Here is a 23,287-nt window from a genome sequence, read left to right as displayed (position 1 = left end):
TATATTGGATTTCTATTGGTTACTTGATAGACATTATCTAGATTATTTTTAAAATGTTTATTGATGCCTTTTATTCTATTACATCCAAGCCATTTCATCTTATACTCCTTTTCCCTTCTCCATCAGTAATATTCCATTGTAATAAAGAATAGCAGTTAAGCAAAACCAACTAGCAGTGGACACACCAGGAAGTGAGTGTATGCAGTGTTCCACTCTTGTAGACTCCCCGTCTCCAACAAGAGAAGAGTGTTATATTTTCTTAACTTCCTGGAGCCAAGGATAGTTATTTTTCGCTGGCGGGCTTTGTTTTATTCTTTTTAGTTCTGAATTATATAACTGTGTAGATTGTTTTCCTAGTTCTGCTTACTTCTATCAAATCATATCAGTTTCTTTGAATTCATTGTTACTTATAGCACAATAATATTCCATTATGTCCATATACTGCAGTTTGTTCAGCCATTTCCCAATCTATGGCACATAATTTGTTAGTTCTTTGTTACCCCAAGACCTGTTATCATGAATATTTCACACAAAAAAGGATGCCCTAGACTTAAAAGAAATACAATAACAATTTCTGAGGAAAGATCCCCGAAGTCTTGTAGTTCCTAAAAGTTCCTAATTTCTCACTGATAATGCACATACGAGAGTTCTAAAGTAGGATTGTAGATTCATTTTGTGTAAATAATATAAAACCCATTTTATCTGAAATACATTTTAATATCTTTTTTTTTTTTCCATTTCAAAGTTGCATATGATTGGTGAAGGAAGCCGAGGAGCTATACTGGAAATTACCCTAGCAAAAATTCTTTATACCAGCAGTAAGTATTTTATAAGTTGTAGTTAAATAAACACAGAATTGCATTAGAAATCAAGATATATAAATAAAAAAATCCCAGCCCTGCTATAACCACGCTATATATATATATATATTTTACAAAATTCATGTTATACTATTCACCATAACAAAATGAAGTAAAAGGTGTGAAAATATATAAAATAAGCCATTACTACTTAAGAAATAAATTTAATCTGGCAATTCATTAAAAAATGATAAGCTTCTTCTTACACTTGAAATATCTCTCTGCTAGTCAGATTCATCATCTAATGGCACTGCTCTTGTGTTTTCTGTTTCTTCATTGCTGACTTTGCACTTCTTTTCTGGTAGAATGTTTATTGGCTGTCTCTATCAAAGATTTGCCACTGATTCTGATCTGCATTTCATCTTATTGCTTTTCTCTTTTCTGCCTTGTCTTTTTCTTATATTCTGTTGGTTCTTTAGCTCTTCTTCATTGTCATGAAACCAAATTAAGCATTTATTGAAAAGTTACAAAATTTTGAAAGGAATTCATTATATCCCTCACATCATGTTACCATTGTAAAATATCTAAAAAACTTAGGAATCTTTACAAGGATTATAATATGAATGAATGTTAAACTATTAGGGATATGTCAGTGTTAAAAGCTATAACAGGGTGTCACAAAGTAGCACTTCTTGCTTCATTACTTAGTTACATAGTTACTTCATTATCAATTCAGTTGACACATCTGGAATTATTAAAATTATTATAATATAACATAAACTATTAAACATATTATAAATATAATTATAAAATAATATAATTATTATAATATAATAATTTATATAATATATTAATATTAATTATATATTGCATATTATATATAATACATATAATTGAAATATATTTTATAATATATTATAAACATAATAAATATAATGTAAATGTAATATATATTATTTAGATTATAAATATAATATATATAAGTAATATGCATTATATAATTAATAATACAATTAAATAATATATTAAAATTTGATAATATATAATAGTATATGCTAATATAATTATAAAATTAATATAAGTATTAAAAATAACAAAATTATAAATGTATTTTATTATGATATAATAAAATATTATTTAAATTAGTCATAATTTTAATAGTTATTGTTACTAGTTGGATTATCACTAGTAAAATTAGTCATAAAACTAGTCATACTTAGATTCCTTTATATGTTGCATTCCTTTATCATGACATTAATGAGTTTTCACAACTTTTAGAATTCAAGAAATTCTCTAAAGCTATGCACAAAAATTGCTTATGTTATCTACCAGATAAAACCAAAGAAAAGTAAAATGGATAAACTGACTCTAAGACCAGAGTGTGTATATATATGGGGGTTAATATCAAACCTTGCTACCTACACTACACACAAAGTTCAAAGCAATGTGCAGTTTATGTATGTATTATCAGATATGCCTTTTCTTCTGTCATCAGTTTCTTGCCATTGTTGCCGCCCTTTTTCGCTTCTCTGTGGCATTAATGAGGTGCTTCACATTTGGACACTGTGCCTTCCAGAACCTTGGCTGCATAGAATCCTTCACAATGTGAGGGGTAATACATGGCATCAATACAGCCCTGCAGGAAATGTCCTTGATCTTTACAACATCTGTGTTCCAGTTGCCATCAAAGGGCATCTGTCGATGTGTTGCACCCAGTCCCGTCAGTTCATGTTATGTATAGGTTTGAGTTCATGGCTGCCTCTGCTATACATAATGTAATAAGAAAAGATTACTATTAATTAACTTACTCTATGTATACATAAGACTAAATATGTAAAGCATTGTGCAAGCTTTAAACTCTGTTAAATGTTATTAATTTTATTCATTGTTATAAATAACATGTTGCAATAGCTGATTGTAATGATGGGCCTGCTGTATTAAGAAAAAGTTAAATTCAGTATACTTTGCTTTAAAAAGAAGAAAATATTAAGACGTTAGCAAAATTTTTCATCAAAAGGAATATGTTAAAACCTCAATCTAAATAATTAAAATATTCCAACATTTTGGATTTTTTTTCCTTCAGAAACCAGCCACTTGGTGTCATAGCATAGAATAAATCTTTAAACCCAGTTTGGCAGTTTTGTTCTAAACATATTGAGTAATGGATTTTCCTTATTTTTTTTTTTTCAGAAACAACTCAGATTATTGGCATGAGTGCAACATTAAATAATGTTGAAGAATTACAAGAATTCCTGAATGCAGAATATTATACTAGTAAATTTAGACCAGTATGTGTTTAAGGTTTTCTTTTTATTTAACAAGACTAAATTCATTTAAAATTTGGCATATGTTATGATTTGAGTATTGGTACTATAGTAACATATACTATAAAGGGAAAGGGAAGGCAACAAAGGGGAGGCTCCTACCTATGGTCTTTATTCTGACACTGTCATGTATCTTCTGTCATTTCTAATCCAACATTCAATCTTGAATCCTGAGATTGCTTAAGGATCATAGAATTCTATCTATGGTGAAAGGACAATCAGAGGCTATCACTGGAAGTGTCAGAATTTTCTATTAACAGTTATCACTCAAAGAATCCCAGGAATCTCTACCCTTTGAGTTAGCCTTTTGGGATCTGGGTACTTTCTGTTTGGAGGTTTCTAGAAGGATGGAGCTGTTTGAAATGCCCCAATAGGTTCCATCTCACTCAATGAAATTATCCTTACTTAATCTGGACATGCCCATAAACATTCATAAATATGATCTGAATGTCTATTGAGAAATCTGTAGTTGGTATCATTTAATGATATTTAGAAACTCCATAGTCAGACCTCTATGGAAACCAAAGATGTAGATGTGGAAGTGAAACACATATAGATTCTTATTTTCAGTTACCTATATAAATTATTTACTGGGGGCAAAGTAACCTTTCTTTCTTTATTTTTTATTATAGCTTTTTATTTACAAGATATATGCATGGGTAATTTTTCAGCATTGACAATTGCTAAACCTTTGATTCTAACTTTTCCCTTCCTTCCCCTCACCCTCTCTCCCAGATGGCAGGTTGACCAATACATGTTAAATATGTTAAAGTATATGTTAAATACAATATATGTATGCATGTCCAAACAGTTATTTTGCTGTACAAAAAGAATCAGACTTTGAAATAGTGTACAATTAACTTGTAAAGGAAATAAAAAATGAAGGCAGACAAAAATAGAGGGATTGGGAATTCTATGTAGTGGTTAATACTCATTTCCCAGAGTTCTTTCACTGGGTATAGCTGGTTCAATTCATTACTGCTCTATTGGAACTGATTTGATTCATCTCATTGTTGGAGAGGGCCATGTCCATGGTTATCATATAGTATTGTTGTTGAAGTATGGTCCTGCTCATTTCATTCAGCATCAGTTCATGTAAGTCTCTCTAAGCCTTTCTGAAATCATCTGTTGGTCATTTCTTGCAGAACAATAATATTCCATAACATTCATATACCCCAATTTATTCAGCCATTCTCCGATTGATGGACATCCACTCAGTTTCCAGCTTCTGGCCATTACAAAGACGACTGCCACAAACATTCTTGCACATACAGGTCCCTGGGAAAATAACCTTTCAATTAAAGTATATGTGCATAAATTTACTCTGTTTTTCCTTTTAATTTTGGAAGGAGATAGATATAACAGAAAACAAGATCAGATGTACTTAAGTTGTTAGTATGTAAAGAAAGCAATATTTTGACACTGATTCAGGCATAAGCCTAGCTATTGTAATGCATTTTCTAAATTAAATTTAGATTTCATGTGTTTTTTAATTTAATTCACTTATGGACTGTCATCTTAAAAATATGTGAATAAGTTACACTGAAATTTTAAATTATTTTTATTTGAACATTATTCTTAGTGCTTATATAGAGAGTACCCAAAAGTCTTATTGCAGTTTTACATTTTAGGAATTTACAACAGCACTCAGACTTTTGGGTCAGCTTGTATTATAGTCTTTTCTAAAATTCTTTCTAATATTAGTATCTGAAGCTTAAGAAGTGAGCTATTTTCATTCCCTAAACAAGCTTAAAATTTTTTTGTTCAAATTAAATAAGCTTACATTCCCTATAATATATTATTTTTGTATAAATATGAGCATTATTAGATTTGGTCATTTTCAGAAAATATAGTTGACAGTGCTCATATTGTTTACTGAAAACATTTTGTCTGTATTTATAAAAGTATTTGCCTCCAAACTGCATTAAATTAAAGAAATAAGTAAACATTAAATAATATACTAAAATAAGCACATACACACCTACCCACACACCAAAATAATCATAAATTTTGAGGGGAAAACTTTAAAAGTTGCCAGTTATCTTCTTAATGATGAGATCTTAAATTACTTACTTTAAACGTAAATACTTTCTTCTGCATTTAAACCCTTTCACAAGCAGGCCCATTGTGGTCTTTTTAGGCTTCTTGTATTTGACTGTATTGTACTATACTACAACTTTACTGTACTGAGTCCAACCGCACTAACCTGCTTACAGGTCCTCATCCATAAGACTCCATCTCTGAACTCTGCCTTTCCCTGGCTCTTTCTTCATATTAGAGTGATGGTTCTTTTCATCTTCATGGCTTTCTTGGCCTTATGCAAGTCTCAATTCAGGTTTCATCTTTTGCAAGAGGCCTTTCCTGGTCCCCTCCAATACTAGTACCTTCCTTTTCAGGTTACCTAATGTCTGTTTTACATGTATATAGTTATTGTCTTCTCCATTAGACTGAGTTCCTTGAAGAGAGGGATTATGTTTTTGCTTTCTATGTTTCCCCAGACTTAGCATAACATATAACTATCATAAGTGCTCAAGAAATGCTTATTGAACAAAGGGTATTTTTTTTTTTTTTTAAAGAGTAATAAACTTGCAAATAGTGGGAGGTGGAGATGATAGCTTAGGAGAGGTTGAAGATTAAGGTAAGATTGGGGATCCAACTCTTAGTGATAATAGGAACCAAGACAACATTTTGGCAAAGAGAATCTCTTCCTTTTTATCAGAACTTGGAGCACATATCTACTTCCAGAGAAGTAATAAACTCTGAGTGTAAATTGAAATATAATGTTTTCACTTGATTTTTCTCACCTGTTTTTCTGTAATAAGGCTAATTTAGAAATGTTTTCTATGATTTCACATGTGTAATATACTGTTTGCCTTCTCAGTGGTTGTGGGAGGGGTTGAAGCAAAATAATTTAGTTTTAACAAAGTTTTAACAGAATGAATACTAAAAATAAGTGAATTGAATTTTTAAAAAGGACCTGGAAAACCTAAGAAAAATAGAGATTTGGTATATACATTGTAGAGAGTGTGATAGCATTAATTAGTGAGGTTTAAATTATGGTCATTTACCAATGAGACATATATAAGATTAGATAACAGATTTATAGTGATTTTTCTCATCATGGTTATATGATATTCTCCACAGTTTTTAAATGTACAGAAGGAATAATGGAAAAGACAGATAGGTGGAGTAATTTCAATAGGGTTAATGTTTGTTGACAAGGCATAACTATTGATTGGAAAACAGAAAAAAAGGATCCAATTGTAGCCAATAATGTATTATGAGGTGATCATATATATATAGGAGAGATTGCAGGAAAAATGAAGAATTAGTTTAGAAAATAATGATTAGGCTTAGAATTAGAAGGAGAAAATTAAGAATAGTGAATTGTAATAGAAAAGAGAAATTTTATAGTTCTAGATCATAGAAATAGAATAGTTATGGATGACAAATAAGGGTTATGATAACCCATATATAATATGGTTGGTGTTGTGTAAAAATGAAAAATACAGGGTAATTTAAAAACTGATGAAAGTGCTCCAGAGACCAGATTGTTGAAAAAGGAATCGTTATATTGAAGGTTACAAATATAAGGGCAAGGGGTTTGGGTAGAAAGAATAATTAAAGAAAATGTTTCAAAGCATGGAATTGATCCTTTTTTTTCCCTTAAAATATTACATCTTTGTCCTTTTAGTTTTTTGAAAGTTTTTTCCCTTGTTTTGAGAAAAAGTCATCTTTTGTTAATGTCAATTTTTGCGATGTGACTTTTCAAAATTTTACACTTTGACCAACAAATAAGTAAAATATATATGTATAAAACATATATGCATATACTTGCATATACTCATACATGTTATTTTAAGTGTATCTATACTTGTAAAATTCCAGGTAGAGTTAAAAGAATATCTGAAAATAAATGATACTATCTATGAAGTTGACATCAAAGCAGAAAAAGGCTATACTTTTTCTCGTCTCCTTAAATGCAAGGTAATGTTCACCAGAAATTTAATAGTGGATGTTTATATTTAAAGTGAATTGTAAAATTGTATGTTCTTTAATGCAAATGTTGATATAAAAAAAGTAACATGTTATGTCTTTGTAAAAATTACTGAAAGATTACATTTTATTACTAGTTTTAAAGAATAATAAAATGGATATTCATTGAATTGGATTTCAGAATTTTTAAAATGTGTTTTTTTTAAATTAGTATCAGCTCTTTTCTTTTAATTCCTCTCAGGAAAAACTCAATTTATAGTTTTTCAAAGAATTTAATCATACCAAGTGAATTATAATCTAAGAAAAATTAAGGAATTTGTACAGTGTAGGTATTTTTCTGTTTTTACTAGCCTTCAATTAAAACAGTTGGAAAAAGCTGAAAGAGTATGACTGTTGATATTATTACTAATTAAGGCTGTTTTCTAACTTATTTTGCAGTATTCTGATCATCTCAAAAAAATGGATCCTGATCATTTAGTTGCTTTGGTGACTGAAGTTATTCCTAATTATTCCTGCTTGGTTTTTTGCCCCACTAAGAAAAACTGTGAAAATGTAGCGGATATGATATGCAAGTTTTTGAATAAGTATGTTAATTTTTAAAATATGTATTTCCTGTGTTCTTTTTATCACTATTTTTATTTTGTGAAAATGATTGCCTTTTGAATGAATGAAAAACTTTTGTCAGGCATATTTACTATGTGTCAACTTTGAGGATATGAAACTAAAAGGAAAAGAGTTTCTGCCCTTAATAGAAACCACACATTGATAACTGAGAAGTTGGCTAGGGAGAGAATTTTGTTTTGGAAAGTCAGTGTGATGATGCTAAATGGAGCCTCCGGGTAGTAGATTAACATGTTCTTTCCAGTAGCAGTATCAGAAATTCTGATCTGATTATGGTTTCAGAACTGGATAGGGTAGGGGAGAATAGAAGTGAGAGTTCAGCAGTGCTATTGACTAAAATGGCTAGGTTATAAGACCACATGGTTGTAGCCACATAAATATTTGGGCCCCATGAAATATTCTGAGACCTGGTCTCAAGTGATATGGCTGGAAAGAAGGTAGATATAAGGGTTAATTCTTATCTGAACATCCTATATTTCTGTCTTAAGCATCCTACTTTGTAACTGAAAAAAACTTTAATGTCATTTTTATCATCCTTCATAAAAAGTCCCACTCCGTTGTCTAATTGTGCTATAGTGGTGACTGAGTTCTTAAAGGTTATGTCAGCTGAGCAGGAAGTATGTGAAACTAGCAAGCTGCAAAATTTTTGAATATGGGCTATTAAGTCAGAGGATTTCCAAGCTGTGTCATTGAAGATTGTGCTAATATCATTGAAATCATGAATATTTAAAGAGCTGATAAGTATTTCTACTTTTCTGTGAGAGTTATTTAAATGTACAAAAAGTACAAGGTTTGGAGTTATGAGTTACTAAAGAGTAAAAATAGTTAAAATTGACCTTAGCTCACAATTGCAAATATTTAAGTGTGTGGTGTGTAAGTGTGGCGATTTTTACATCTATGAAAATGACTAGTTAAATCAGCAAGCATTTATTAAAGGGAGGTGAACCGATAAGAAGAATGGAAAGATAGGAAAGAACCACAATGTAAAGTACTTTGAATGCTAAAAAGAATTTTATATTTGATCCTGAAGATGATAGGAAGCCATTGGAATTATTGAGTAGTTGGGGAACATAGATCATTTTCTGTTTGAAACACGAGAACCACTTTTGTGACTCTTGGTTGCCTCATTATGTTATTTACTTTTATCTTCCAAAGCTGTAGAATGATCCAGAGGTATGTTTGTATGATTTTCTCATTGATAAAGTTGTATTTTCTTTATCAGTTAATTATTTTGAGCCCTACTCCAAGTTATTAAATGTTATTTAGTAAATTGAAAGGCCTTCCTTCTCATTAGTAATAACTTTATTTCTCTATAATAGAATGAATATCAAAATTGTTGTTGTATATATCAACAAATGAAATAAAAAATAAAGCAGTATTTTAGCTTTAAGAAAGAATTGAAAGGTTGTATAGAACTTCAAGGGCTAAGTGGAGAAGTTTATATTTTATGCTACAGACAGTAGGAAGCTGCTGGAGCTAAATGATTAGGAGAAGCGAATGGTCATATCTGTGCTTAAGGAAAATTATTTTAGCTTACATTGCAGGAGTAATAGACTGGTCAGTGAAACTATTTAGAAAGATATTGCAATAATGTCCAGAAAAGGGAGTGGAGGCCTGAACTTAAGTGGCTACTGTGTGATTATAGAGCAGGTAGAATGGGAAATATGTTGTAAAGATTTAAGCAATAAGATTTGACCACAGATTGGACATTGAGGTGAGAGGGTGAAGGTTTATGAATCTGTGGGCCTGTAGAGAGAGTGTTACCTTTTAACAGAAATAAGGAAGCTTAAAAAAAAGGGAGAGTTTGGGGAAAAGATAATAAATTCAATTTTAGATATGTTGAATTTCAAGATGTTTCTGGAACATCCAATTTGAAGTGTCTAATAATTAATTGATGCTTTAGGACAGATATTCTCGAGAGAGACTGGGACTCGGTGTACATAGAGTTTAGTGTTAAGCTTATAAGAGCTGATGAGGTTATCAAGAGAAATGATAGAGAGGGGAGAGGAAAAAAAGGATTGGCATTAGACAATTAGGGGATGACCATACATAGGGGAAGTAATGAAAATGTGAGTTGGCAAAGAAGATTATAAAGTAGTAGCCTAACAAGTAGATGTAAATCAGGAGAAAGTTATATTGAAAAAAAGCCAGAGAGAGGAGATTGAGGCTTATACTCTTTGCCCCTTCTTCATGAACAGACTTGAAATGATTAAAGTGTTGACCTAAGGTTGGAGAAAGTTAAGAGTGGTCAGAGTTAATGACCTGAGAAATTGTAAGGTATAGAGGGAATGGAAGTCTTTTTTTTTTTTTTTTTAACTTTAATTTCAAAATCTTCTTTCTTACCATGGATTTTTTTTTTATTAATTGTATAATTATAACTTTTTTTTGACAGTACATATGCATAGGTGATTTTTTACAACATTATCCCTTGTACTCCCTTCTGTTCTGAATTTTTCCCCTCCTTCCCTAGATGGCAGGCATTCCCATACATATTAAATATGTTATAGTATATCCTAGGTACAATATATATGTGCAGAACCAAATTTTGTTGTTGTTGTTGCAAAGGAAGAATTGGATTCAAAAGGTAAAAATAATCTGGGGAGAAAAACCAAAAAATGCTAACAGTTCACACTCATTTCCCAGTGTTTCTTCTCTGGGTGTAGCTGATTCTGTCCATCATTGATCAATTGGAATTGGATTAGCTCTTCTCTATGTTGAAGATATCCACTTCCATCAGAATACATCCTCATATAGTATCATTGTTGAAGTGTATAGTGATCTTCTGGTTCTGCTCATTTCACTCAGCAACAGTTGATTTTAGTCTCTCCAAGCCTCTCTGTATTCCTCCTGTTGGTCATTTCTTACAGAACAATAATATTCCATAACATTCATATACCATAATTTACCCAACCATTCTCTAATTGATGGGCATCCGTTCATTTTCCAGTTTCTAGCCACTTCAAAAAGGGCTGCCACAAACATTTTGGCACATACAGGTTGGGAATGGAAGTCTTGATGAGAGTGAACGTATTAGATGATTATAATCAGATATGGTAATGTCAGAGTTTCTAATTAGGGAAATGGAATATTTGCAATTATTGCCATCATCTGGTCTACTACCATCCCTATGAGAGGTTGAGATGGTATAAAGACATAGCCCAGTGGTCCTCAAACTTTTAAAATAGGGGGCCAGTTCACTGTCCCTCAGACTGTTGGAGGGCTGAACTATGGTAAAAACAAAACCTTACACTCTCTCTCCACCCCTCACCCCATTTGCCATAACCTGGCAGGCCACATAAACATCCTCAGTGGGCCGCATCTGGCCCGCAGGCCATAGGTTGAGAACCCCTGACATAACCTATAATGATGTTGAGGAGAAATGAGAACATTTGAATGAGGGAGTTGAAATGAGGAAATTTGAGGGAACATTTATGTGAATATCAAAGTTTTTTAGTACAGGAGTTGAGAAGAAAAAGATGGTGAATAGAGTGAACTTTTGAAGAAAGAAAGAAGAATTAGGTTACCAAGAGAAAGAAAAGAGAGAGGAGAGAAAAGGAGGACTGACATTAGACAACTAAGAGATACTTAGGGGAAGTAATGTATGTAGATGGTGAGTTGGCAAAGGAGACAAGTGCTATGCTATAACTACCCTGATTTTGATTGAGTAGACAACTTGCCTAACTGATTTCACATAGGATAAATGAAACTATTTTTTGATCCATACCATTTAAGTTGAATATAGCTGTTCATTTTCTCTTTGAAGAATAACATGAACCCTTCCTATGCCTATGCTTTTTGCCTTTTCGAGGGATATAGTAGTCTATATTGTAAAGTGGCTTCCATATTGTTGTGTAGTTTTTCTCTTTCTAGGCTACTGTACTCTACTTTGTTATGGTTTAACTTGTTATTAGGAAAGAAAAGAGAATTTACTATATGCAAATTGTTGAAATGTATCCATAAATGTATCTTTATCATAATATTCATTAAGAACATTCTATGCGTTCAGATGTACATTTGATTGTAGATCATAAGTAGTGTCAGGAAGTGTTGCCTTTTTAGGTTTTTGTGATGAATGGGTGCTCAGAGCTGTGTCTTAGGCATGAAAGATGGGTTTGGGTGTGATTTTTACCTCCTTTTGGAATAGAGATGTAGGAGGATAATATCTTTGATCATGTAATGATTTAATATATAATTCTAAAATATATGTGTATCTATTTGGGAGTATTTGTGGTACCATATCTTAAGCAAAATACCATCACATGAATATTTTAAGATTTCAGCTGTTCTCCCTGGCTCTAATAAAAGTGTAGTAGAAGAGATGATGGGCTGGTGAAATCAAAGTTTTACATTTCTAACAGATTTTTTTTGTAGGGACTATCTAAAACACAGGGAAAAAGAAAAATGTGATTTCCTTAAAAACTTGAAGAATGTCAGTAATGGCAGCCTGTGTCCTGTTCTCAAGCGCACCATTCCATTTGGAATTGCTTATCACCACAGTGGCCTTACTAGTGATGAAAGGAAAGTCTTAGAGGAAGCTTATGCTACTGGAGTCCTTTGTCTTCTGACTTGTACTTCAACATTAGCCGCTGGAGTGAACCTACCTGCACGAAGGTTAGTGAAAGTATTTGTTGACTAGTCTTTTCTAGGCAGCTTTTTCTGTATATGTGACTTAATATTAAAATACAAAATTAGCATATCAACCTTAAAAGCATTTCTCAAGGCTTTTGGGTTCTTTTTGTAAACAGTATTGTATTTTTTCTAATTACATGTAAAGATAGTTTACAATATTCATTTTTTATAAGATTTTGAATTTCAGATCTTTTTCTTCTTTCTTTCCTTTCATCCCTCCTCTCCAAAATGACATTGTGTTCATATAGTTTCTGGACTTTATTATCTACAGTTATTTTAAATAAAATTCCTATATTTTCTTGCTGAGTTTTATAAGTAATATATAGAAATGTTGATGATTTATGTTGGTTTATTTTTTATCCTGAAACTTTGCTAAAGTTTTTAATTGTTTATGTAGTTTTTTAGTTGATTCTCTAGGATCTTCTGAGTATACCACCTTACTATCTGCAAAGAATGAGTTTTGTTTCAATTTCTATTCTAATTCCTTCAATTTCTTTTTTTCTCTTATTGGTAGAGCTAATATTTCTAAAAAAATAATTGAACAATAGTGGTGATAATGAGCATCTTTGTTTTATCCCTGATCTTATTGGGATGGCTTCTAGCTTATCCCCATTCCAGATAATACTTGCTTATAGTTTTAGATAGCTATTATTTATCATTTTAAGGAAAGCTCCATTTATGCCTATATTCTCTATAATGTTTTTAATAGGAATGGGTGCTAAAAAGAACTTTCTCTGCTTCTTTTGAAATAATCATATGATTTCTGTTGATTTTGTTACTGATATGGTCAGTTATGCTGAAAGTTTTCCAAATACTGAACCAACCCTGCATTCCTGGTATAAATCCCACACAATCATAAGTGTCTCATTCTGGTGATAAATTACTGTATTTATATACTTTGCTAATATTTTATTTTAAAATTTTGCATCAAGGGGCAGGTAGGTGGCGCAGTGGATAGAGCACCAGCCCTGAAGTCAGGAGGACCTGAGTTCAAATTTGGCCTCAGACACTTAAAACTTCATAGCTGTGTGACCCTGAACAAGTCACTTAACCCAATTGCCTCAGCAAAATAAATAAATAAATTTGCATCAATATATTCATTAGGGAAATTGGTAATTTTCTTTCTCTGTTTTGGTTCTTCCTGTTTAGGTATTAGCACCATATTTGTGTCAGAAAAGGAATTTGGTAGAATTCCACCTATTTTTCTAGTTTATATAGGATTGGAATTAATTGTTCTTTAAATATTTGGTAGAATTCATTTGCAAATTCATCTGGTCCTGGAGATTTTTTTCTTAGGGAGTTCATTGATGGCTTGCTCAGTTTCTTTTTCTGAAATGGGACTATTTAAATATTTTATTTCCTCTTCTGTTAATCTTTATAAACATTCATTTCATTTAGATTTCTTGGCATATGTTGGGCAAAATAGCTTCTAATTGTTTTAATTTCCTCTTCATTGTGATAAATTCATTTTTTTCATTTTTGATACTGGTAATTTAGTTATCTTTTTCTTTTATTAAAATTAACCAAAGGTTTATTTATTTTTATGAAAAAGATTTCTTCACAAAACAGCTTTTAGTTTTATTTATTAGTTCTTTCTTAATTCCAATTTTATTAATCTCTTTTGATTTTTGGAAGTTTTAATTTGTTCTTTTTCAGCTTTTAAAATTGTTTGCCCACTTCATTGATCTGTTCTTTTTCCACTTTATTCATATAAATATTTAGAGATATAAAATTTTCCCTAAGTACTGCCTGTTGGCTTCAGCCCATAAATTTCAGTATGTTGTTTCATTGTTATCATTCTCTTTGATGAAATTATTGATAGTTGTTGTTTGATCAACTTTTAATTAAGATTAGATTATTTAGTTTCCAATTAATTTTAAGCTATTTTTCAATGGAACTTTATTACATGTAATTTTTATTGTATCCTAATCTGAAAAGGATGCATTTAATATTTCTGCCTTTTTGCATTTGATTGTAAGGTTTTGATGCCCACTTTTTGTGTAGGTGCCATGGACTACTGGGGGAAAAAAAAAGCATATTTCTATCATCTTTCAATCTGTTGTATCTACCTTTTCTAAAATGTTATTCTCTTCCTTGACTTTTTGGGTTTTTTGTGATTAGATTTATCTAGTTCTGAGCAGGGGAAGGCTGAAGTCCCCTACTTGTATAGTTTTGTTGTCAATTTATATTCCCCTTTGAGGCTTAGTGTGTAACATTTTGACATTGTTGATCTCTTCTGAGGTAGTATTTTGATCTTCCCTACTACCACAGTAGCTTTCTGTGGTCAGGGCTCCTTTTTGGTTTTTGCTTATTTTTAAAAATTGATCTCTGCTTCTGGGATATAGAGAGCAGTGCTCCAAGTGTCTTGTTTAGGGAGGCAGAGGCCTGGTCACTGACTTTCTATGGGATGGTGGGTTGCTACTATACTAAAGTGGCCAGGCCTAGTTGTACCTGCTGTGCCCTGGTCCTGGGACTGGCAGTTAGCCTGCAGGGCTGGGGCTAGAGGCCTTATAGATGACCTACTGTGTCAGGGGCTGCTGAGCCTGAATGGCAGGGCCTTAGTTGCTGATCTCTGCTATGGCTGAGAGCCTCCCACAGGCCTGCAAAGATCCCACCATCACCAGGCTGACCTCCCCAAGTGAGATGATCTTTCCTGAAGTCCTAAGTTAGTTTGGTCTAGAAATTTGTCTAACTGCCTTTTTGTGTGAATTCTGTCACTCCACAATTCTTTTAGAGGGTTGACTTAACATTGTTTATGAAGGAAACTCTGGAGAACTCAGGCAACTTCTTGTTTTCTCTCTGCCTTCTTGGCTTCTAAAGTTATTTTGACTTGTTTATTTGTTGAAATAAATTCAAGATATAAATTTAATTAATTTAAAATGGAGGTATGTACTTAAAAATCTTTTTTTTTAAATCTCTTTTATCTGGATTATTTGTTTGTATATTACCTATATTTCTTACTTAGCCTATTCCTATTACTTTCCCCAACTACTCCCAGAGCTATTCTTTATAATTCAGAAAGGAGACAAAAACTGAGCTAAAGTAACAGCGTTTGGGAGAAACATATGACATTATATGTAATGTTCCATACCTACATACTTTCACTTTTGCAAATAAAAACTGAGATATTTTCTGATGTCCCTTCTTTGAAGGAAAACTTAGTCATCATCATTTTAATATATTTAATTTCTAATTTTTTTTAACATAGATGTCAAAGTCAACCTGTAAAACTCCCAGCTAAAATAAAATAAGAAGATATTTAAGGAAATAAATAAAAATTCAACATAATGTTAATGTGGGGGGTTTTAAGTCAGTATGTAAAGATATCTGTTTTTCTGAGTTTGATACCATTACTTTTGTTCATTCCATTTTTATTGTTATTGTCCATATTGTTTTCCTGATTTTACTTACTTTACATTAGTTTTTTTTGAAGAATAGTAATAGTTCTTTATATATATGTGGCTGTAATTTATTTAGCCATTTTACAATCAGTGTTTATCTTTTCTTTCCTGTTCTTTGCTGCCATAAAAATACTACTAGAAATATTCTGGTTGTATCTGAGACCTTTCTCCTTTGTCATTGACTTTTTGAGGGTTATATTTCTCACAGTGAAATCTCTAGATTTAGGAGATTTTGTATAGTTCCAAATTACTTTCTAGAATGAGTGGATCAATTTGTAGCTCCACCAGCAAGATAAACCTTTCTTCTAAAACCCTGCTAACATTAGCTATTCCCAAGTGTGCCAATTTATTAGGTTAAATACAGGATGAAACATCAGGGTTACCTGATTTGCATTTATTTTATGCATCCAAAGAAATAATATCTATAATATTCTTCCCAAATCTTAAAATACTGGATAGTACTTTATATATAAATGTTGATTATTAGGGCTAAAGACTGGGATTTGAATCTGTTTTTCCATTGGCAGGGGGAGCTTCCAGTGAAGCAATTCATTCTATCAGTGCAAGTTGTCACTATCTCTGCAATTTTTAGTCATAGGGAGGTGCCTAAAACACCAAGAATGACCTACAGCCACTATGTGTCAGAGACAGTATTTAAACCCAGATCCTCCAAAGCTCTGAATTCAAGTCCCATTTCTGACACTTAATGGCTATATGGCCTTCTCTTCTAGAGTCAGTATTAATATGCAAGAGGTTTATTTATCATTCCTTAGACCCTTGAAATCATGGGTCCAATACCTAACATTTTTTATTGGTGGCTTAGAACAGTATTATGATTATTAATAGTTTGCATTTCTTGTGAGAATGGTTTATTCAAATTCTTTGACAACTTATTTTAAGGAGACTTTTTTATTCTTACATATTTCTATTAATTGTCTGTATATCTTTAATGTTATACCATTATCAGATTTTTAAAGATATTTTTCCCAGTCATTTGCTTTCCTTAATTTAGATCCATTAACTTTGTTCATGTATAAAAAAGCCTTTTAATTTCATGGGATGAAGTTATCTGTTTTATCTTTTGTAATAGTTTTTCTCCATTCTTTGCTTCTCCCCATCTTATGCTTGCATGTGTAGGTGTGTGTGTGTGATATTTACTTTTTGACTCAAATAATCTAGTTTAATTTGGACAAACTTTTGAGGAATACAAGGATCTTTTAAAAATTGCTATACAATTACATGTAGTTGCTTTGTCAATTGGTTTTCCTTAATTGATATTCTACGTTACAACTTCATTGGATAGTATATTGGAAAGATGAATAACATGTTAAAAAAATAAAATTTAAATATTTCTATTAATAGCAGGTGAAAATTATTTGTTAATCTATTTATCTTATTCTATAGAGTTATTTTGAGAGCACCCTATATTGCAACACAATTTTTAAAGAGGAATCAGTATCAACAGATGATTGGCAGAGCTGGTCGAGCTGGAATAGATACTGTTGGTGAAAGTATCCTTATATTACAAGAAAAAGACAAGCACCTGGTAATGTAATGTCCTTATATACAGAAAATTCTTAAGTTTTGAGATTTTGAGTTTTTCTGCCTTAGAAAAAACTCAGTATTTACTATTTTTTAAAAATATTGCACATGGTAGATTAGTTTTATTTGTATTATTTATACCTGCTCTATAAATAGGTTGTGAAATTCTACCTTTACGATTCACAAATATTTAATTACTTGTGATTCCATATGATATTTATTAAGGCTTCATAGACATCATATACTTTTTGCTCCCCTTTTTAAAAAAAAGTAGCAATAGAATTTCTTAGCTAGAGTTGCAGTTTCTATGATAAAATTAACACTAAGTGTAATATAGTTTTATTTTGTAGGTACAGAAGTTAGTAAACAGTCCTCTGGAGAACTGTTATAGTCATCTTGGGCAAGAAATCACAAAAGGAATTCAAAGTTTACTCCTGTCATTGATTGGGCTAAAGGTAAATATGAGAATTTTTTTTTTTTAACCAACTAATTCAAGATTTTTATATCTTAATACTTTCCTGATGAATACAATATTTAACCATTCTCTTACTCATTCCTTATCAAATTATTGAGTTTGAAAATGTAGGAATTGTAGATGAGTGATTTGATTTTAATTCCAAGCATATTTCTAGAATTTACTATTAAAGTGAAAGAGAACACCTGATAAACACTTAATCATTGTTTATTGTTTGGGGAATAGCTAAAAAAAAAATATGATACACAGATATAATGGAATATTACTCTACCGTGAGACAAAATGAATGTGAAGAATTTGGAGAAGTATGAGAAGACATACAGGGAAAGAGAGAGAACCAGGGAAATCACTTAAGGTCCAGCAATAATAATGTAAATGAAAAGAACAAAAAAGCCCCAAATGAATGTTCTCTCATTACAGTGATTAAGTTTGTCTTTCAAGAGATCATACATTATACCTTCTTTTCTTTGTTGAGGATAGGCATGGAATATTGCATATGCCAACAGACTTCATTAGTGAATTGATTAGTTTGTTCAAATTTTATTTTATTTTATTTTTTTTTGATTCTTTGTTACAGTGGATTACTTGCTGCTTAGGGGAAAAGGAAAGAATATATTTGGAAATGAAAATTATATATAAAATGAAAAATAACACTAATTTTTAAAACATTGTGAAAATTTCTTAACAAAGGAAGGAGAGATAACATGACTTCATTAAAAAGAGATCATAGTATGTAAATTAGTTTCTGGGGGAAAAAAACCCAAAATAACTAAAGGATACTTTAGAACAAAAAGAAACCCTCATCCAAGGCCTGAATGTTCTCAAAATTAAAGTGAGCCAGAGGAAAAAAGCTACTCAACAAGAAAACAAGAAATATTAAAACAAAAGCAAAAGTCTAAAAAAACCCACAAGAAAATGTAAGATATAATCTATCACAAATTCTGACTTGTATATTAGGGCAAGAAGAAATAATCTGAATTGTCAGATTATCTGACCAAAAAAAAAAAGGCCTTTTCTTGAATATTTTAACAAATTGTAAAATAAAAAACCCTTAGAATTCTTAGAATGAGAACAGAATGAAAGTAAAAAGAATCTACCATTGATCTCCTGAAAGAAACACCAAATGTAAATACTCCTTGGAGCATTATAGTCAAAATCTAGATCACACTATGCATGGCAGCTTTGACAGTAAAGAAGAGGAGAGCTTGTAATACAATATTTCAAAAGGCAAAACTAAAGGCTTATATATAAGGATAAACTACCCAGTAAAATTAAGCATAATCCTACAAGGGAACCATAAGTTTTCGTGACAGATCTAAGGTATTAAGAACCCCATGTTAGTCTACCATGGTCTCATTTTATTCCAGTCTCAAACCTGATTTAAAACCTATGATAGATCTGATTAAATAATGCTAATGGAAGTTTAATGGAGAGAATAAATTATAGTCTTGGTGGAGAATTAAATAGTAGAAAGAAAACATAAAGAGGAAGAAAGATGAGAATGAGAAGTGAAGGTGGGGTGGGGAAGAGTTTAAAAGTGGTAAAAATACAACCAACAATTACTAGCAATAGTAACAGTTTGCTTGAACCTATTTTCTATGAATGATTTTAAACAAAATCTATCAAAGATGGTTTTATGAAAATAATTAGAGCCATTATGTCAATGGAAAAGCATAGTAGAATGACTAGAAAGAGATTTCTGGGAAAACTAAGAAGTTATTGATAATTATTTTTCAGAGGGAGAAGAGTAAATAGAGCTTTGAAAATACTGTGGGGAAAAAAATCTGGTTATTAATATGAAGAAAACAGAAAATTATAAATATTCTAACCTTAGGTCAATGGTTTGAACTCTGATCTTCCTGATTGCAGGCCTGGTGCTCTCTTTATTTTGCCACCTGCCTGCCCCCTAATAGGATGTAAATACTTTGAGGTCAAGACCTGTTTGATTTTTGCCTTTCTATCCCTAATATTTGACATAATTGCATGATCCATAGTCACTTAATAAAAAGATTCATTTCATTACCTTTTTAAAGTAAAAACCATTTTCTCTGCCTACTTCCTATCATTGAACAATTTGCCTAGATAAGCAAAATAAATTCCCACCTTATTCTCTGTCCAAAGATTAGTGTCTTATTCTACATTTCAAATCTGTCACCACTCTGGCTTGCTTCATATTTAGTCATCTGGCACTGGAGTTTGTCATTGCATTTATCAGAATTTTAAAGTTTTCCAAAGTTGTCCTGATTTTGAATACTTCACTCTGCATTGATTGAAGTCTTCACTTTTTTTCCTGAAGCTATCCATTTTATTATTTCCTTTGGTGCAGTGGTATTATTGCCTTCATGATTTGTTTATTCTTCAATGAATGGGGAAATCTCTTAGTTTGCAGTTTATTACTACTATGAAAAAATTTGCTATGTTTATGTCCTCTTGAGTCATTTTCCTATGAACTGACTTTCTGAAAAATATGTACATTGTATGTTAAATCTAAACAAGAGACAATATCAATCCCTAATTTGTAGTGTTTATGGAACAACTCTTGGGAGTTGATTATGCATCAGCTCCAGCACAGCACATAGTAGTAGTATCACTGCAGTGTTCATTTTTAGAATACAATAATAATCTACATTCACGTACCATAATTTGCTTGGCCATTTCCTAGCTGATAGGAATTTATTTTGTTGCTAGTCTTTTGCTACCACAAAAATTGCTGCAAGGAAGGTGGATGGGGCCTTTGACTTCTTTGGGATATATACCTAGCAGTGAGATGTTTGGGTGAAATTGGTATGGATGTTTTTGTTACTTTTTTAAGCACAATTCCAAAATGTTTCCTCAACAGCAGGACCAATTCACATCTCCATTAGTAGTGTATCACTGTTCTTGTTTTCTTATAGCCCTTCCCATATTATTTCAATATCTCAATATTTCTCTTAATAATGATTTGACAGTCTTTCATATATTTATCATTAGTGTGTACTTCTCTTGAGAACTATTCATATCAACTAAAAAGAATTTTAGGTTTTTTGTTTTATTTTGTTGCTTTTGATGAGGATAGAGGAAGTTTGGGGAAGTTTCTAGTGTGGAAAGTCTCTTTATTAATGCACATTGGCTACTAAACTGTAATTAATAATCTTAGAGGGTTGACTAAATAGAAATTGAGTGATTTGTCCATGATCATGTAGCTAATATATATTAGAAACAGGACTTGTCCCCAGTTCTTCCTGCCTCCAAGACTAGGCTTCTTTTTACTCGACCACATTACTTGTCTTTGGGAATCTTGTTATAAAATTAATAAGACTAATAAGCTTGATGAATTTTTTCTTCCAACAGTTTTAATTTTTCTTTTGATATTTTAAAGTATGAAATCTTCATCTGTTGTATGCAGATTCATGTAACATATAGCTGCCTGTCATACTCTTTTTTTTTAATTTAGAATTTTTTACCACAGTATATATGCATGAGCAATTGTTTTTATAACATTATCCCTTGTATTCATTTTTTCCAAATTATCACCCCCCTCCCTCTACTCCCTCCCCCCAATGTGCCTGTCATACTCTTAATGTTTATTCTACTTTTGTATGTTGATATTGTATGTTAAAAATTCATTTAATTTCCAAACATTTTTCAGATAGCAAAAAACCTTGAAGGCGTATATCACTTTATGTGTGCTACATTTTTTGGCATTCAGCAAAAGGGTTTATCTGAAGAAAAAAGCCTCTGGGAAATATGTAGGAAAGCACTGGCAAGTCTAATGGAAAAAGGACTTCTACAAAAAAGAAGTGTTTGTAATAATGAAGAAGAGTCCCAATGTGAATTACAAATCACAAAGTTAGGACAGGCTTCTTTAAAAGGTAAGTATGAATTACATGATGTATTATTGGATGAATTGCATTATTAATTTGCATTTCAAATTCGGTGTGTTAATTTTCTATATATTTCCGTGTTTATATTAATTTTGTTTTCAGAACAAAGTATTCATTTATTTTTAACATTTTGAATTATTAAAAGTTACTATTCTTAAGAAAGTAGAACCTTTTAAATTTTATTAGTTGAAATTGAATGTTGTATATTCTCAGTTTAAAAAATTAAATAGATTAGGTTTTTATAGTTATTAATGCATCTTGGAAACAAAATAAAATAAGTATTTTAAATAAAATAGTGGTTAATGAAAGCCTCTAAAGGGCCTTGGAGACTCTTACTGTATCTAAGTTGAATACTGCAATCCTTTCCATTTGAAAATTTTCTTTGAAAATCCTTTGAACACTGAGGAAATTGACTGGAATGATTTTCTATTTACTTTCGGATGGGAGGTTATTATAGGGTGAAAAATTTCGGACCCAAATATCTTTTTTTGTTTTTGTTTTTATTTAATTTTTCCAGTTAACTTGCATTTATTTTTTCTACTTCACTTCTCACCTTCTCAAATGTTCAAAAAGAAAGAAAAGAGGAAAGAAAAGGGAACCTTTGCAGCAAATATATGTAGTCAAACAAGTTCCTTCATTGGCCATGTACAAATATGTGTTTCTTATTTTAGACTTTGAGTGTATCTCCTCTTTGTTTAGGACATGGGTAATATGCTTTATCTTTGGTCCTCTAGTATCATGGTTTTTCTTTACATTGATCAGACCTCTAAAATCTTTTAAAGTTGTTTTTCTTTCTAACATTACTGTCTTTGTATTAATCCTCTGGTTTGCTTATTTCATTTTGGATAGTTTATTAGAAGTCTTCCCAGACTCCTCAGAAAATTCCTATTTTAACATTTCTTGTGGTGGATGATATTCATGTACCATAATGTGTTTATTCATTTCTCCAATAGATGGGTATACTTTTTTTTTCCCCCCAACCTGTTGCCACTACAAAAAGAACTTATGTAAATATTTTTTGTTCTTATGGTTTCTTTTCTTCTCTCTTTCCTCCTTCAAAGTATAGGCCTATTTTAGAGGTATAGCTAGGTAAGATTATGTCTGGCTTAGTGGCTTTAGTTTTCCAAATTATTTTCCAGAATGTTTGGACCAGTTCACAGCTCTTCCAACAATTCCAGGAGAAAAAACCTGTTTTTCCACAATCCTTCTAACATGTAACTTTCCTTTGATGCCATTTTAGGTTACTTGTCTAATTAATGTACTTCAATGTTGCTTTAATTTTTGTTTTTCTATTAGTGATTTGGAGCATTTGTTTATATGGCTAGTGATAGCTTAGATTTCTTCCTTAGAAAACTGTCTGTTCATATCCTTTTCCAATTTATCTATTGGCGAGTGACTTTTGTTCATGGAAATTTGAATCATTTTTTATGATTGGGATATGAAATCTTTATCAGATCTGTTGTAAAGATTTCTTTCTCAGTGCTTTCTACTCTGATTTTAACTGCATTTGTTTTGTTTGTGCAAAATCTTTTTAATTTTATGTATTCAGAATTAGCCATTTATTGTTCTGTGATGTTTTCTTTCCCTTGTTTCATCATGAACTCTTCCCTTATCCATATATCAGAAAGATAATAAT

General features: G+C 31.4%; 1 protein-coding gene across 2 annotated transcripts in view; it reads left to right on the top strand.

Moving 5' to 3' along the window:
• Window positions 1–23,287, top strand: part of HELQ (helicase, POLQ like) — a 46,644-nt gene that overhangs the window by 10,273 nt on the left and 13,084 nt on the right. For both annotated transcript variants that reach the window (XM_074273932.1, XM_074273933.1), the window contains 8 exons: window positions 746–818; window positions 2,991–3,088; window positions 7,013–7,111; window positions 7,559–7,704; window positions 12,113–12,352; window positions 17,176–17,317; window positions 17,664–17,768; window positions 21,417–21,639. In XM_074273932.1, the coding sequence (XP_074130033.1) occupies window positions 746–818; window positions 2,991–3,088; window positions 7,013–7,111; window positions 7,559–7,704; window positions 12,113–12,352; window positions 17,176–17,317; window positions 17,664–17,768; window positions 21,417–21,639 (1,126 nt within the window). The remainder of the gene's footprint in view (window positions 1–745; window positions 819–2,990; window positions 3,089–7,012; window positions 7,112–7,558; window positions 7,705–12,112; window positions 12,353–17,175; window positions 17,318–17,663; window positions 17,769–21,416; window positions 21,640–23,287) is intronic.

The sequence above is a fragment of the Sminthopsis crassicaudata genome, chromosome 6 (genome assembly GCF_048593235.1).
Source record: "Sminthopsis crassicaudata isolate SCR6 chromosome 6, ASM4859323v1, whole genome shotgun sequence".
In the NCBI taxonomy this organism is placed as follows: domain Eukaryota; kingdom Metazoa; phylum Chordata; class Mammalia; order Dasyuromorphia; family Dasyuridae; genus Sminthopsis; species Sminthopsis crassicaudata.
The sequence above is the reverse complement of the archived record's forward strand: the minus strand, read 5'-3'. Positions and strand labels throughout refer to the sequence as shown.